The following is a 17,583-nucleotide window of genomic DNA, read 5'->3' on the forward strand; positions in this document are numbered from 1 at the left end:
AATTAATCTTTCAATGCAGTTACCAGCTAAGAGATGAAAGAAAATACATGAATATATTAGAAACTGACAACTGACTAAACTCTGTGCTGGTAATCATTCTAAGCAACAGCCCCGTGTGCTTGAAGTGCTGTAAACACAGACACACCTGCAGTGCACAAGTAACACACACAGAAGGAGGGAGTGAGAAGTTCATTGTGCATCTTTGAGCAAAGCCATGCTGAGGTTATGTAAACTTCACACCAGAAGGTGTCACAAGAATAGCCATAGGCATCAAAGTGCAGATTTGTGAAAAGCAGATACAACAGAGTGGTGGTAGCAAAAGGTTTCCCCTCACTGAGCCCTACACCTAACTCAGGGCAAGAGTAACTCCCACAAATGACACAGTGATACAGCTGCAATCTTTTCACTGACTGTAATGACATTAGAGGAGACACTATGGCTCCAAGCCCCTTCGAATTTTGGTCACACAGCCTAATTGCCAGCACAATCCTAACTGCTATACTAGCAATTCCTACGTAAGTCATGCTGGTTTCCTGTTAAGTCATCAAATAGCAATCTTATTAGAGCAACGATTGGTCACTACCCCCCCTAAACAAAACTTTCTGTTGTTGGAAGCATTTATATATCAAAGTCAGTCTTTTTTGCCACCTTCTTCAAAGTGATTGGGTATTTCTTTATTAGTGGTTTTGCACTAGAGATCATGATTTATTAATCTTGTTCCTGCAGTTCAGGAATATTACAGTACTTTATGAACCCAAAGTAAACAATTTTAGGAAGGAAACATGTAAATTATATTAAAATGCCTTTTTTTTTTAAAGCACTTTAAAAAAAAAGATTTGGGGGAAAAAAGGGAAGAAATAATTTGACAAAGGTCTAAAATAAAGAAAATGCATTAATATGCACAGAACGTTGCAGCTCTGAAGCACTGAAACTCTAGCGGCTGTTAGTGAAGGGACAGTTTTAGTGAAGGAAGGTCATTAGACTAGAATCTCTGTCCTTACTGTACCTCTGCAGATGACCCTTGATAGTCTGAGGATTCTGATGGCTTAGAAGGAGTTGATGTTTTGCTGTTTGTCAACCATGGTTTACCATAGTTGCGTATTAAATGATGGGGTGTCTGTATGAAACAATGGTAAATCAAAATATGAAGGACAGTAGATGGAAAACAATGTCATGGAGAAGGATACCCAGGCTTTCATAGGGAGATCAAATCTCATAGTAGAAATAAAAACTAAGCAAAGGAGTTAATGACAAATGTTCTCAACCAAAGAGATGGCAGAGCTATGTTTTAAACAAAACGGAGAAGTTCGTTGCTCTTTCAGAGCAATTCCCAAACTGCCAGTTAGCTCATGTGACACCTTAAACGTAGACTTCTTCTATTCCCATATTGCAAGCAAAGAGTAGAGGAAATACATTGAAAAGACTTCTCAGATCCTCCCCAGACTATGAAATAAAATGGAGATACTTCTTCCCTATGAGCTAGGGAAAGCAACAATATTACTTGAGCAAGGAAAAAAACCAAAAATTCAATCTATACCCCATTTGTTAACTAGTGCAGTTCTGTACGCTTCTCCTTACCTTCGGTGTACTTGTAGCAACTCCCTGTGTGGCAGCTGCCTGGCCAGCCTGACTTGACAGAGAAGTAGATCTGTTGGGAGAAGCACCTCTCGAAGAGGGTCGTGATCTACGGCCCCTTGGTCGGAAAGCTGCCATGCTCTGACTGGCACCATCGGCCAAAATGAATTTTTCACGCAGCTCCACATTTGTCCTCCCTTTAGCTGCAGAGAAAGGTGTTCCATTTAATCAGATATGAAAATTGTCACAAGCCTGTTTATGGTCATTTTTGCCATGCCAACTCCAACACATTTTACCAATAAATAAAATGCATTATTGTGTAATGCATTTATTTTGGACACAGAAGAGTTATGTGCAGAACTCGCTTATTCTAACACTTTATGCCAGCAGGAATGAACCACTGTCAAAGGAAGTCAGCGTGATAATGGAATGCTCAACGTGCTAAATCTTTGTTAATCAACCAACTATTAATACATAGACACAACCTGATGAGCAGTTTTGCTATCTCTACAGCTATTTATAATAAATAATACTTGCTTGGATGTTCCAGGAGAAATAGCTAAGTACAACTTACAGGAAAGCAGCAAATATATTTATTCAAAACTATGAAGTTATGTAGTTTGGCAACATGCAATGATGAACATAAAACCCAAACTATGATGAGGTAATTGGTGGCTAAGCACTCACACACACATACAAACACACATATGAGAGGATGTTCTGCATGAATAGATGCAAGACATGTTAGCGTTTAACTGTTCAATGTGAATGACAATTGTTTTTGAAACACTCTTCAAGCGTGTCAAAAAATTAGCTTGCAAAGCACCAGCCCACGTAGGAACATGTTAAGCTAAATATGATGGGTGAAGCACATTGTTAAAAGTATATATATATATTTCTATCTTAAAAAAATGGGAAGGAAATGAAGAGAGAGAAGAAGAGGAGAAGGAGACAAAGAGAGGGATTTGCCAACCTATAGTAGGCTGAGTGGTAATTGAAGAGTTTGATTCCGAACGTAACATTTTACTCCCGTGATGATGAACTAGAAAAAATGACACAGGACATGGGTCACATTAAAGAAAATCGTTAGCAGGAGAAGAAATCAAGTACAGCAGCTGCATATGCAAGAGACTTGGAGCACCAGGCCAAAAGACAGGACTTGAGCAAAAGCTGTCTCTAAGTGCTCTGAGGCGAGCTCTCAAAGGTTTCCTATGCCAAAAGGAAATAGTGCTTGGACAAACAGCTACAGTCCCAAATATACTTGTGTAACAACAGTATTTATCTGCTGACATAAAGAAGTAATATAAGCTAGAGTGATTTTATATAAATAGGTGCAATACTTTTAAAGCTGCTTATGACAACAGTTATTTAAAATGTGATTTATCTGAATACATGAGGAGCACTTGGTGGAAATTAAGATTTGCTAGGTGAAGAGGTCAAGGAAAAGTCTGAACCTGCACCACTGGCATTCATGACTAATCTGCACCACTGACTTCAACCAGACTAGGATTAGGTACCTATGTACAACATCCACCAACTGGATGATTTTATAGAGCTTGGAGTTTCTTTAGACCCACTGCTCTGCTCACTTATTTCCAAGAAAAAGGAACAAAGTACTACAGACAATACTAAGGATAGTAATAAGGAATTCCAATAAATTAATTAGACAGTTATTAAGTATTATATCTCTCAGCGTCAAGCCAAGAACAAATTGCAACAGTCTACCCCATCAATAGGCCTGAGAAAAATGTTTGGGATACAACAGAACTAACCAAGTTAACCCTTCAATGAAGTCAGATATTTCGAGGTACACTTCATTTTTTACTACCCTGTACTTTTGAGGAATAGGAATAGAAAGCTATAAAGTAAGGATGGCTCTGCAGGCATAAATGACTTTTCCATAGTGCAAAATCAGATGCTAAATTTCAGGTAGACTTGTGGTAACACCAATAAATGTAATATTATTCTTACATTTAATAAACAATATATGCAATAAACTGGAAAGCAAAAGGACTATTTTTAACCCTGCTAAAAAAGTCAGATATGTCATTGTAAAGTTAGGACAGTGCTTTCATGATACTAAGATGTTATGGGTTTCAATATGATAAGAAGTTTTGTGGGTACCTTTCAAGCCTGTAGACAAAGGTTTTTAGTGGTACACTGCCAGTCCTTACAAGGGTTCTGTTCATTTTGCATTTAATAGGGGGTTTATGGTAGCTTCTTTTTGGATTTAACACCCTTGACCTAGCATGACAACTGCTGTAAATACAAGCTCTCCTCTCTCTCAAGGTCTGTAACAGAAACCTTCCTCAATATGAGATGGCTGACACTGGAGAAAGGTCTACAAAACAGCTGTGTCACTGTCTTCACTAGCTCATTTGCCATTCCTGAACCCTTCTGTGCTGTTCTCACACTATTACAATATTGATTATTACTACATTCTACAGAACTCCTAAGAAGTAAAAATGAAGTAAATTTAATACTGCAAGTTAACAGGACAGTACTACCTAGCTACAGAACATCAGGTCACTCTGAAAATAGTGAACACTACTTTCTGCAATTTTACTACTCTGGCTGCTATTTGACTTGTGTCTCTTCCACTTCCTTCACAATTGGATTCTTTCCTGTCTCCAGCTGTTCCTCCAAGAACAGTTCCAGACAGCCTACTTTCCCACTACAGAAGTGAGCTTTCCACTGCTGTGTACTGAGAATATAATGCACCTGATACAATGTTCTGGAGTGCACAGTGATAGAGCGCTCCCTGCTTCTCTGGAGCACAGGATCCTCCAGACCAGAACCATTTCCACTTGCTTTGTATAAGGCTCAGGGCTCTGCAAAGTGGTTCTGGGGAGGATGCCAATGAAAAGAAAGGTTACAAAGGTAGAGACTGAAAGACCAGGTGCAGCTACTGGCCAGAGAAGTTTCTTATGGTGGTGGTGGTGGTGGTGTGGTTACTCATCAATTAAATTGCCTTATTTTGATTTATTGCCTTAAAACTTCTCTCTTGCTAAGAAGGTTTTATTGTAAATTTCTGTGTCCTACTTCTGCCAAGTCATACAAGCAGCTTACATGGCATAAACTCTATCTGGGCTAAGTTCAACTCTTAATTAGACTGCTTTAACACTGAAGGAACTGTGCAGAAGACACCACAACTATTCCAGACATACATTAGTGGACCAAAGAGGATCTCAACCATGGGATTTAAAGTTTACAAAAATGTGACATTTAGTGAGATGATGTTTACAAGAACTGGCATTTTATACAAGTCCATCTCCATCTTGAGACAATGAATGGTGACTGCATTCAAATAATAATCAGCATGTTCATTTTAACAGTTGCATTACATACCCCGGCAAGGATCATTTTTCACTAAGAACTCATCCAGTGCCATCCAGCCACCTCCAACACGAACCATGACTGTACTCCTTAGGATACGAACAAGGCGCAGTTGTTGAGAGTCACCAAACTGCAATAAGAATCAAACAACAGTCTGAGGTTCTCAGTCATTTAGATGTAGTTTAGCACTGACAGGTTAAAAATCAGACACTTAAAAAAGTTTATTTTGATCTTTAATTATTAGTAAATGCTAAAAAATCAATTTATTTAGGCAGATTATTAAAGCTGTTAAGATTTCAAATCAGATGGCACTGCACTAATCCAAAGAAGATGGCAGAATGTTAAGAAAGAATCTCAAGTTTAATTTTATGCTTGATTCTCAAATGTTTGAGGTCATAAAGGAAGCAAAATTAGTAATACATTATTTAAATGGTTACAGTCTGGTTTTGTGCAAATTAATGAAGACCTATTTGCATTATTTCACTGATAAAATCTTAAGCATACTCTCTTCTGCAACAGTCTTGATTTTTAATGATGTCAGCTGAAAGAAAGGCAGCATCACTTTAAACAATCAGTATGTGGGCTGGAAATTCAATGTGTTATGAGTGTTGCACAGTTCTATGAATTGATTCATTTGTAGGAATATTTTCAGATATAGCACTGACACTGCTCACCTATAGTAAGGTGCATGTGAGGAAAGGAACATTAAAGAAGCAATGAATGATTGATAGCTATCATTATTGTCCTTTGTTATAAAATGTTTGTCACTCCTCTGTCTACACATCAAGGTTCCTCACAATTCAGAGACGCACAATAACCTGTTTCATACTAAGTTCTGGTATGAGTCCATTTTTCCTTTGGGCCGATGGCCAGGCTTAATGAGTATTTTGCTCTTGAAACCTGTGTAACAAAACCTGTACACAGCACCTCCATTCAAAATTGGATCAAAGACAACACGACCAAAATGTTGACCTCACAATCTCAAGAAAACTAACCAGAATTCAGTATTTTTTAGCCAATGCTACTAAAATATTTTTATACCAGATCATCAGGTCAAGTGCAGTGCACTCTCACGCAAACATGCAGAGCACTCGCTAAAACCAACGGGAGTTGAATGCACCTCTTTAAAACAATCTCTGACCCTTGGAGTAGGCTGGCCATAATTCAACTGTACCTACTTGCTCCAGTGAGGGCACTGAAATGCTTTAAATGCAAACCACACAAACGTGCTCCCTACTTGTTAGATGACTTTAGTTGTTTGGTACTACTTAAGCCAAGAAGAGAGAATAAGTTTAAAGGACTATTACTTTTAGGAACCAAACAAAAGCAAAGTTTGCTGCTTAATTCAATAATAAATTGTATTTGCAATAAATAAGAACATTCACGTGATCATTATTTGTAAAGGATTTTTAATAATTTATTCAATATGTGCCAAACAAACAACCATTTTATATATGGAGATCAAAGTTTTTAAAAAATGGCATCTAAATTGATGCTGTTTATTTTTATTGCCTTGACCCTACTGAGAATTCTTTCTAAATTCTGAAGATTAGTATCTTTTTTCTTTATTTTTCTTCCCATCCCAGCTTAATTATTCAGTTAGACTCCATCAGGCAACTATATCAAGGGTCAAATACAATGTCCTTTGGCAACTGCCCACCTAGCTGCTGTTAATTCAGACAGTGGGGCTCCTGGAAAGTAACACAAGGCATTTCTTCTAATGGTAACTCAGTTAATTTCCTTCTTAAAATAGCCAGGATACCAACTTTCCTTAAACAGTATTTAACATTATTTCAAATAATCAGAGCTAAAAGCATAAGGGAGTTTAAGCTACAAAAAGTCCTGTTCTTGACAACAGTCATATAACGTCACTGTCACTAGAGAAGCCTCAGCTAACTTCCTGTGGCTGCTTTTTACCATGGTACTGTTCTGCACCAGTAAGAGATGCTCTCAAGAAATGCTGCATGTTTCCCAGATCTGAGAGTACAGATGGCAGATAAGAGGATTAACATAATTTCAAAGAGTCTTTTAAAAGAGAGACTTGTTCTATATGTGAAAAACATTTTCAATTATTGTTTAGATATATTGCTTGAGGCATGTGGTAAGATTATCCACTGCTCTGTGCTTTCTTCTATACTTCAAGTATAGAAGTATATTTACTTGCCTTTGCAAGTAAATAAGAGTGCGCCCACATTTGCAAAATCTTTAGATTTAAAATGGCTAATGCTGTTAACACTAACATATCCGGAATGTATTACACATATTATTGTCTTTTTAAAAGCATAAGATACTAATGGTATCTAGTTTGCATAAGGTATTTCCATTCTTACCAGGCAAATATGATTTAGCACTTTCGGAGGCTGTGTATCAGTACGTACCACAGGAATAAGTAAGGACTGGTTAGCATTTCCTCCCTGTACGGCTTCGGTATGACTCACCAGTGACCCAGCTGACACAAAGTATGTTTAAACACAGCTCCAGTACATTACAGACTTCCCATAGCTCTTTGAAAACACTTTGGGAGAGGGAGTAGTCTAAACTGGAACAGCAAGTTTATTTTGCCTATTTCCAAAATACGTATTTAATGATTTGTGTTACTACACAAAATACCACAAATCAGCCAGGTTCTTAACCAGTCTGCTTGATTCTACCTTTTTTTTTTTTGCAAAGATGAAAGTATTTTTTATGTAATTTGCAATTAATAACTGATATGATTCTGGGATCTGTTTACCACAATTAGCCTTTAATCTAATGGCCTAAAAAAGATATTACAGAATTTTGAAGGATTCCACTATAAAGCTGAAAACTGATTAGATAATAGTAATCTCTATAATTACAGTTTAAATGCTCAAGATTTTTTGCTGTGGGAATTGCTGCTGACCATTATCTGGTTCCTTTAAAAGTAATCTCCTTAATGAGAAAAATTGCCAAAGAAAGCAGGTGAGGGATTGTAGAGGAGGGATCCTGAGACAAGGAACGCTCCATAGCATTTAAAGAAATACCACAGCTGACCAGCAATGAATTAGCTGAAGATGAATGGATGGCAAGTAGACTGACCATTGCAAGCTTAAATCACTATGCGTTAGAAAAAAAAGAAAAAAAAAAGGGGGGACAAATAAAAAAGAAACTTCATAACACATTCCACTGGTTTATACCTGATTTCCCAGGAAGAACTGATAAGAAATGAAAAATGGAAGAAAGACACGATTAGTTTACAGGAAATTCTCTACATGACTCTAGAACACATGCAAACTAACACATTAGACACTCTAAATAAAGTATCTACTTGAGGGATGAGCAGGTAGCTAGCCATCCAGAGACTGAATATGGAAAATATTCAAGGCCTCTGTTTCCTTCCCATTGCTGTTTCTGTAGTCTTTTAAAATAATCTACAAGTATCTATTAATCTCTCTTAGCTGAATATCGCATATTCCACTTGAAATTGTTCTGGTTTTTGGATCCTGGAGTAGCAGATCTTTTTCCACTATGTGATATTTATTTTTCTTTACTAAAATCGTCCTGCAGATATCTAACACTTTGCCTAACCTTCAGAAGTATGTGTGTTCCAATAAAATGACAAGAGAGGGTAAAAGTGATTGAATACACTTTGGTAAAACATTTTTGAAGTACAACACAATACCACAAGAAAACAACAATCACTGTTTTCATTAAATTAATGGAAAATCAGCTACAGTTTAAACACTTTGGGTATCCAGGCAAAAAGACTGGCTTCTAAGGAGACACTGTTTGTATGTATTTATGTGTGTGTGTTATATACATGCAGTTAGCTTTTAAAAATTCCTTATAATTAAAAACAGCTTCAGTAGTTTCAGCAAAAATAAATACAAGCAGCAGCATTTTTCCATATTTTTAATCTATATGTTCTAATAAGAGAAAAAAACCATAAAATGTAGACAATCTTAAAGAAAAGATATAATTGCCATAAAAGATTCCTATAAATCAATATAGCTTAATTCCTTGCATAAGCCATGTCATATGAAGAAAGCTGAAAGAACTGAGGTCCTTAAAAGACTTACCCTGTACTTATTATCCCCAATCTGTTCCACTTGAAACCGTTTTGCACATTTACATTTCGCTACCTGCCTTGTAACCTGCAAAAAACCACAACTGGATAATTACTTTACTGTAAATATCACATTTCTAAAGACTTGTGTACCTAGTAAACTTCAAATTATATAGGAGTGAAAGTAAAATGAATTATTAAAGAATGTGACCCCAGTAGAACAAAATGCAACCTAAGAAAGCAGAGAATGTACCTCATCTTCAATTTTGTCAGCATCTGTGAGGGGCTTGTATGCATCCTTATTTGGATGAAGAGCTGCTACAAATTCATAATAGTCAATATATCCATCACCATCTCTATCAAAAATGTCTGCAACAGCACTCATTTCAAGTCGGCTTGTTGGGAATTCTGCAAGACAAAGACAACAACAAAAGTTAAATTTTTTGGCTTTTCAAATCCGTTACAATGAAAGGTTTTATTAAAAATATTAAAAATATTAAAATATTAGGCATTTGGTGACAGATAATGTCTATCAAAAAAACCCAACAACATTCAAAAGAGTGAAGGAATCTTTCTGAAAAAAAACCAATCTGGATCTCCAGCGTTACCTGGGTACTGGATTAAAATGAGTATCATAGTGTGGCTTGAAGACAGACACAGAAGTGAGGGCACAGATTAAACTGTAAGGTATATGTTGGGGTTTTTTTTAACATTTTGATCTTCAAAGTGCATAAAATACCACAAATTAACAAGACAAATTATTAGTGAGGACAGGTCAAGCAAGCATTTCACTGCTAATTAAATCTAGAACGCAAGGCCGTCCCAATGCAGATCCATGCATGGTGTTTCGTGAAATCCTTCTTTAGATGAAGTTCACTGCAGCAAAATATTAACCTTCACACAGATTCTCAATGAAATGGTGAAAGGAAATTTCAAGGTGATGAACAGTGATTATATCACGAGGGTTTAGCAGTCATAACAAATTGATACCAAGTTAAATGGGTAAGCTATTTAACCTCTCAGTGATACGGGGTTTTTTTCCATGAGTTTCAGTCACTTCATGCAAAACAGCAATGTCCATGTAATTGCATTTCCTAAAGTTGGGGGAAAACATATAGACTACAATATCCTCCAGCTGACTAACTGTGAGATGCTAAAAGCAGCCCAATTCCCAGTCTTTACTGTTCAAAGCAAAAGTGTCCATGATTTGAAGATAAAGGACTATTTTAAGAAGTAGGACCTTATCTGTTATGAGCCTGTTGCTAAAAGGAAACATGATCACATATAGACATGATGTGGAAGACTTATGTTACCACCAGCTGTGCATAACTAATGCATACCAATCCATCAGGAAAGCTAGGAAAAGTCCCTTCCTAGTTTGATTGCTTGGCATTTTGACCCTTATTATATAGCTATATGAATATTGTCATGGTTTATGGAAACACTGGTTTCAAAAATTACATGGTTTCCTTCTATAACTGAAATTATCCAATGCAAGTTCTTTGATAAAAATCATATGATCATATGATCTGATTTTGAAAATCATCTGTAGGTTCATTTTACTACTATGGTACATTTTACTATTATGACTAATAAATGAAAAGTAATTGTTGAAGTAGCTACTGTACTGTAGGAATAACAATCCAAGTCCAGTAAGCCAGTAAACTGCTAGCTAGACAATAATATAAATCTGTCATTTGTAACTTGATTCCCAATGTAAAAGAACTAGAAAGTTTCTAGAATCTAGAAATATTTTCAAGTAAAATAATTATAAAGTAATAATAATTAATAAATTCAAAAGGGAAATCTGCAACCTTTTAACACAATAAACCCTTTAGTGTACATTATATAGACAATAAGACTTCATGAGGTGTTTGTTCCAAATTCAACATAATTTTAAAACTTACTTGAAGAAAGAATTCCATCAATAAATTCCTGTCTTGTAATCTTTCCATCTTGATCTTTATCAATCCTCCTAAAGAAGTCCATCACACGAGACTTCTTATGGTTCATCCATCGCATGTATTTTTTCCTCCAAATATCAAAATCAAAGTTGGCAAATTCTCTCAGCTTAATAAAAAACAGAAAGAATTTTTTTTCAGCTGAAATCCATCAGTCTAAAACATCAATGAGATAGAAACCATCTGCGTTTTGTTGAATAACTAGTTCTTTGAGGACCTACATAAACATTTTAAATCTCTTAACTCTCCTCATTTAAAATGATGACAGCCTTTAAAGTACACTACAGCACATGCATCACAGTGTTTTCAGTTAGCTGTGTCATACAATATAACACAACAGATATGGAAGTTGTTTACAGTATTGACAATTTAACCCAGGGTAAAGAATATTACGCAAAATGTATGTATATTCTGTACAGTCCTTTTCTGACCTCTTCAAGTCTGTCCAAAGCATCATTAAGTTTTCTTCTCCTTTCCAAGGCCAGAAGCCAAACCTGCTGCCATTTGCTGACTAAAAGGTTTACCCGTGGATTCTTGGTTTCGATTTGTGCCTGGGTTGCTGATGGATACATGCCTGGTGTTGGGGAACGCTTCCCTGTTAACACATGATAAAATGCATAAGTCTCACACAGTTCCAACAAAACAAACATTCACATGAAGGCTACTTGACCCTCCTAAAATTACTCCTTCCTGTCCCAAATAAGGAGATAATATCCCGATATGTAATGGGATTTTTTTCTTTTTTTTTTTTTTACCATTTTTGGGGAATGATCAAATGGTGGTTACACTTGCTTTTGTCTAGCCAGAAGCAGCTAGTAGTGGCTCCACTGCACGGGTTAAATTAAATCTTTGTAAATCTCTCAGAGCTGCAAAGTAAACAATCTGATTTTAGAAGCAGGTTCTATGTATGGGTAAGTATAAAATACAATGGGTAAGTACATCTAAAAATACAAAAAGCAATTTCCTCACTTGATTCACTTTTCATTCAACTTCACTAAGTACACATCTTATTTGATTAATATAATTCCATAGACAGAGCACAATTTTGGCACACAGAGCACAATTTTGGCACTAAATCTTTATGGGAAGCTGTTTGCACTTTCAGGTAACAGTAGGTTTGCAAAGACTCAACATGTACTTGCTCTTGGAAGTTTAATAGCACATGAAAGGCTGCACACTTTAAAAATAGGTATTGATGAAGATTAGAACAAAATTTAAAAATACATGTCTGCCACGAGAAATTTCCTCACAATGAAAAATGAGAGATAATTGGAAAATCAGCCAAGAGAATTTCACCGTTTCATTCAAAGCTAATCAAACGTATTAGATTATTAGCAATCTGTAAACTTTATAGATAAAGCAACGTTATGTGTGACCCTCCCCAAAATACATCATTACTTACTGCCTGCTCTCCCCTTATCAAGGACAGGAATATGAGATTGTACTGGCGTGGGTTCAAGTGCTTTTCTTTTATGGGTCTTTGTAACTTTATCCACATCAGGTTGTTTTCTGGTCATTTCCTCCATGAATGTCTACAATCAGATAGAGGTGATATTAATTAACAATACACAAAAGTAACCACAGGAATGAAAAACATATAAAAAAGCTAAACAACAAAGTTATAAAGAAAGGCACAGAAAGACACTTATAATGCTAAACTCACAAAATAGACACAGTTAAAGGTTTTGTAGATAAGAAAAATAGGCAGTATAAGCTTTTGAAACCACTACGCCCTGGCTGTTAAAGGAAGCCTAAATCCAAAAACAAGGCTGTCAAACCCCTTTATTAAATGTATATGGTGAGGTGCTATACAACAATATTTTGCCTCTGAGTACTTGCTGTTCAGACCACAGTTCATAGAAGTGACACAGCTCTGGTGTGTAAGCTGGGGTAAGTCTGTGAGCATTCACTGCACCAGCAGCTCCCTCTGGTACTTCATAAACAAGATTTTGAAACCCAATCAGTGAAGCCACACTGCAACACTAGTTCTAAGGTGGCAGCACTGTAATATATTTCATGTGGGTTTTTCTTTTATTCTTGTTATTATCCTTCTTCCTCTGGGGAATTGTAGGTTTGCTTTTAGAACAATGTGACACTAAATTTTTGATTGGTTGTTTTTTTATCTCTGTATTGAATAAACTACAAGCACACCGTACACATACAAAACACATGACCGACTATCTGAAAAGGAATTCAATTATGAGAAAAAACAGTTAAGGAAATTCACACCTGATTAAGAATCCTAGCTGAGATGTGAGCACCACCTAAGCGACACTTAACATTCCTTACCTGATGTTCAGCTATAAGCGCTTTAACTTCCTCAATCTCCTGGGGGATAACCTCTTTATCTTTTTCAGTTAGTGTGGTCTCTGCCCATTGCAACCAGGACAGCAAGGCTTCCAGCAATTCCTGGTTAGCAATAAGTCCAGCCAGGGCTCCTGCCAGTCTCTGTTGATGTTGTTTAGCCCATGCTACAACCTTGATAAACGAACCAATGTGTGAGTAGGTGCACATCTGAAATTCTTCACAATGTATTTAAAATTTCTCTATTGACTGTAAACCCAGAGCTACCTCTTAGGCCTACTGATGTTTGAACATCAAAGGTGTTAAATGTAGGGGCTGATCACTAAAGGTACCTAGGTAACTAGAATTCCTAGTTCAACACACTTTTTCCACAGATATTCAGGATCAGGTGCTGTTAAACACAGTAACCAGCACTTCCAGGCAACATATTAAGAATTTTAACAGACAATATGTGTAAGTTTCTGAATCACAAAGGATTTGCCATCCATCTTCCTCCTGGGCACTCTTAAAGCCATACTTCACTAACACCAGTATTTTGTTTTTCTTTAAACTTAATATAAAACAGAAAATACCACCTTAACAGTTGAGGGTTGTACACACTCTGCAACTTACCTGCAGCCACTTCAATAATTTGAAAATCTCTAGATTAAGAATACATTGGACAGAAATCCTCTCTGATGCAATTAGAAAATCCTTCACATTTGCCCTGTATTTTCTGTCCTTTGTAACTTTTAAGTTTACAACTAGAAACTGTTGGCTTTCCTCACTTGGGAAGTGTCAGACAGTATTTCCTTTAATACATACAAACAAGGAAGCTTGGCCATCTGCTTTAGTTCTTAAAGCCCTGCAAGTTTTGAAATAAAACCTAGGGAAACATGGTATTAACATCCATCCCCATAGGTATTTTAAATGTTTAGTTCTTAACAGCTGGATCTTTTCCTCCCAGTGTAACTACCATATTAGTTGACAGCTATGTTCCAATCAAAGATGGACTGCTGCAATGAAGATGGTTTGACATATACTGACCTCTTCAAACCTGGCTCTGATGATTGTTATCCAGTGCTTAATGGTGGTGATGGAGTCTGGATGGCAGATAGCCAGAATAGCTTCTCCCATACCTGTTGCTTTATTCAGTTCTGCCTTTTTCTCTTCCAATTTCTTCATAAATTCCTAAAGCAGAGGTAATAATTTCAATTAGATGCTGAAAAAATTTGCAAGAGAAATCTGAGTGCATAATCTGGACAGTCAACGAGCCTCTTGATTGCTCAAAAACAATCAACTTGCAAAAGGCAAGTTAAATTTGCATGAGAAAAGCTTAAAATGTTTAAAAAGCCTATTCCACAGAAAGTACTAAACACAGCTCTAAAACCTTTATCCCAGCTTGCCACTCCTTAAAAGCCTACCACTCTCTAAACACTTGGAAGACACATACCCTTATTAAAAAAAACAAAGGAAAATCACAGCATTTAGAAGTGCTGTAAACGAACTATATGATGGTTAGAATCACTATCGGTAACATTTCAATGACTTGGTTTGTCAGTTACAGAAATTCTTCATAACAAACTATCGACCTCCTAGCAGAGGCTGGAAATGTCCAACTATAATTACATGCTCAGACAAGATGACAGAGGAGTTCAGGAGCAGCTATACTAAACTAACACAAATGTGAAAACTCAGCAGCTGAGGGGGAGAGACACAGCAAGAACAGAGACAGCTAATTAGCCATCTGTTTTCAGAGGCACTGCCATGTGGGAAAAATCTTGTAAAAGCAAAAGGATGTTTACAGTTTTAGGCATCCAAGCTCATAGCCATTGTTATTCCTATGATGGCAGGACCACAAATGGGTGCAGGGGGGAACCAACAGGAAAAAAACTGAAGGAGGACTTTTGCCATCCTTTCTATAGCTTGCATTGCTTTCTATTTTTTTTCCTTTTTTTTCCCCCAGTTAGTTATTTTTACTACAATGGTTTTACTATTCTGCCTAAATGTTCTCTTAGTGAGAACCCTTAACTGGAACTGCCAACATCTCTCAGTGTCTAGTTGAATTTTTTTGAGCCCAGTCAGATCCTAGAAAATTCAAAATCACCAAAACATTGTAAAAATAGATTCTTCAACAGGTCATAATGACATTATTCTGTGCCTTAACAAAGTATGAAATTATTATGAAACAAAAGTGTAAAAGACAGTCTCTTCAACTTTGTTCTAGAGGGCTGGAATATGTAGGCTCCATATTTAAAGAGATTTGTTGTTAACTGATTTTGATTTAAGCTTAAATTACTGTCAGAGTTTAAGACCAAATCATAACAGCAAACCTCCTCTCATAAAAATGTGAGTCCTTAGAATATTTCAGTTCAACATAGTTTTGGAAAAGTTGAAGTGGGTTTTAACGAGATTACCAAAATAAACTGAGGCCAGGAGGAGAATGAGCAACTACATTGTTTCCCCTGCCCAGCTATACTAGAATATCTCAAAAATTAAATCTGTGATGCATTACATACAGCGTATTAAGCTTTCCCTCAGTAAGGGATGAACTCAGTAAGGGATGAACTCAATTGTGTTGAGCTCTGTGGCAATCCAGTGATACAGACACATTAACAAGAGAGGAGATGGGATGCTTCTCATCCAGCAGTGCAGTGTATTAATCCACTATAGATCTCAGTCCCCAGAGAGGAGGACGAGTGACACAAATCTCTGGCTGAGATAGTAGAATTCACTAAATCATGTGCATTATTCAAGAAAATAAAATCAGAAATAGGCAAAGATGGACCATTTGGATAAAATATTGTCGAGAAGAAACCTTTCAACACACAACTGAACACAAATGCAGCAAAAGTATTTTACAAGAACCACAGTGACAAAAGGAATATATATTTCATATTTATGTGAATAATTTCAATAACGTATTTTTATATTAATATTGCAGCATTATAATACCTAATGGTATATGGTGTAAAAGGAATACATATTCCTTCTTCCCTGATTTTTCTGTTTTTTCTTCTTGAAAGCTAATGTTATAAGCTTAAAAGGAGAGATCACTTATTCAAGGAAGACCGAGTGAGTGGTAAAGCAGTAGTGCCATAATCTTTCTTAGCTTAACAATTTCTCTATTTCTATTCTTTAGCCTTTAAGAAGAAAATATGTTTGGGAGAACCTCTTACAAAGCCTACTAAAAAAATTTAAGTACAGTATGGCCACATCTAACACTGAGGCTAGTTGTGTTGTGCTAGCAATCATCCTTCCCAGATGGACAGGGTTTCTCAGAGACAAGCTTTGCTTTGAGGTTTGAAGTTATGCTTCAGCTTTTGCAGCACAATTTGGAACTTCAGTACAGAACTGTTTTGTTAATCCATCTACAGTGCAGAAGAAGAAATTTAAGATTTTTTTTCTTATTACATTCCCCTGCTAATGAATAGTACCCAGTTTCCAGGGCCCTAAATTAAAACTGACAACTTTTTCAAAACATTGCATACTAAGTACATTGAAAACTCCTTAGTTAGGAACTGTTAAATAGTTGTATCTTGCATGCACTCCTCTGCATAATAGCATTACCAAACTTGATTTAAACAGGATGCTTTTCCACTCTCCATTTTGTAAGTTTTGCTCTAACTTTCTTCGGAGCAATGATGAACAAATCCATGCCTTATAATTTGTTCTGTAACACTATGCACACTACACTCTTGGAACTGTTACTACTGCACTTACAACAAGTTTTGCATGGGCTTAAACGTGGATGTTTGTAGCCTCTTGTTTGGAGAGTGAAAATATGACCTCTACGCTCTTTAGTTAGGCATTTTCCCATTTCATTACTGCAAAGTTAGTTTGATGGCCCACAATCTACTTTCTGCAGTACCTGTGCCACTGCAGTATTTCAGTAGCTAATGCTTATCAAGTATGACAGCACACTGTTTCACCATGACAAAAGGTTAATGGATGATAACATCATTCTGCTGACATTTACAAATGACCTTGAAAGAAAAGTATACGCCATTTTGATCAATGGTGCTGAGAAGATAGATATGCCTTTGCTACTGTAGCCATCTGTGTTGTAATTGCAGGTATCATATACTGCACAGAGGGGTTTGAATCTGTCTCTAAATGTTTACAGTAACTTTCTAAAGACCCATTATTTCCTCAGTAAGCCAAGATGACTCAAACAAGAGCCCAAAACCAGTATAGACATTAAACTATCAACTACATTAAATTTCTAGATTCTCTTCTATAGAAAGAGTTTCAAAAACCAACACTGGATGCTGGACCAAACTACATGGGTGTGGTAGTTTGGTCTAGGCCTTCCTTGGTGACCAGTTTGTAACCAAGGAAGGGTCCAGATTTACCAAGTATTCCCTACGATTTTTACGTAAGCTGGGCTATAAGAAGAAAGGA

General features: G+C 36.5%; 1 protein-coding gene across 14 annotated transcripts in view; it reads right to left on the reverse strand.

Moving 5' to 3' along the window:
- Positions 1-17,583, reverse strand: part of DST (dystonin) — a 307,129-nt gene that overhangs the window by 4,114 nt on the left and 285,432 nt on the right. For 7 of the 14 annotated variants that reach the window (XM_051777805.1, XM_051777809.1, XM_051777807.1 and 4 more), the window contains 12 exons: positions 14,227-14,370; positions 13,186-13,374; positions 12,299-12,428; positions 11,328-11,491; positions 10,843-11,005; positions 9,189-9,343; positions 8,949-9,023; positions 8,067-8,084; positions 4,924-5,041; positions 2,549-2,617; positions 1,579-1,778; positions 1,007-1,117 (listed from right to left, as the gene is read on the reverse strand). In XM_051777805.1, the coding sequence (XP_051633765.1) occupies positions 1,007-1,117; positions 1,579-1,778; positions 2,549-2,617; positions 4,924-5,041; positions 8,067-8,084; positions 8,949-9,023; positions 9,189-9,343; positions 10,843-11,005; positions 11,328-11,491; positions 12,299-12,428; positions 13,186-13,374; positions 14,227-14,370 (1,536 nt within the window). The remainder of the gene's footprint in view (positions 1-1,006; positions 1,118-1,578; positions 1,779-2,548; positions 2,618-4,923; positions 5,042-8,066; positions 8,085-8,948; positions 9,024-9,188; positions 9,344-10,842; positions 11,006-11,327; positions 11,492-12,298; positions 12,429-13,185; positions 13,375-14,226; positions 14,371-17,583) is intronic. The other 7 variants (XM_051777812.1, XM_051777813.1, XM_051777819.1 and 4 more) reach the window with 3 other exon arrangements.

Source organism: Manacus candei, unplaced genomic scaffold, assembly GCF_025592945.1.
Source record: "Manacus candei isolate 608988 ecotype Guabito, Panama unplaced genomic scaffold, ASM2559294v1 h1tg000011l, whole genome shotgun sequence".
In the NCBI taxonomy this organism is placed as follows: domain Eukaryota; kingdom Metazoa; phylum Chordata; class Aves; order Passeriformes; family Pipridae; genus Manacus; species Manacus candei.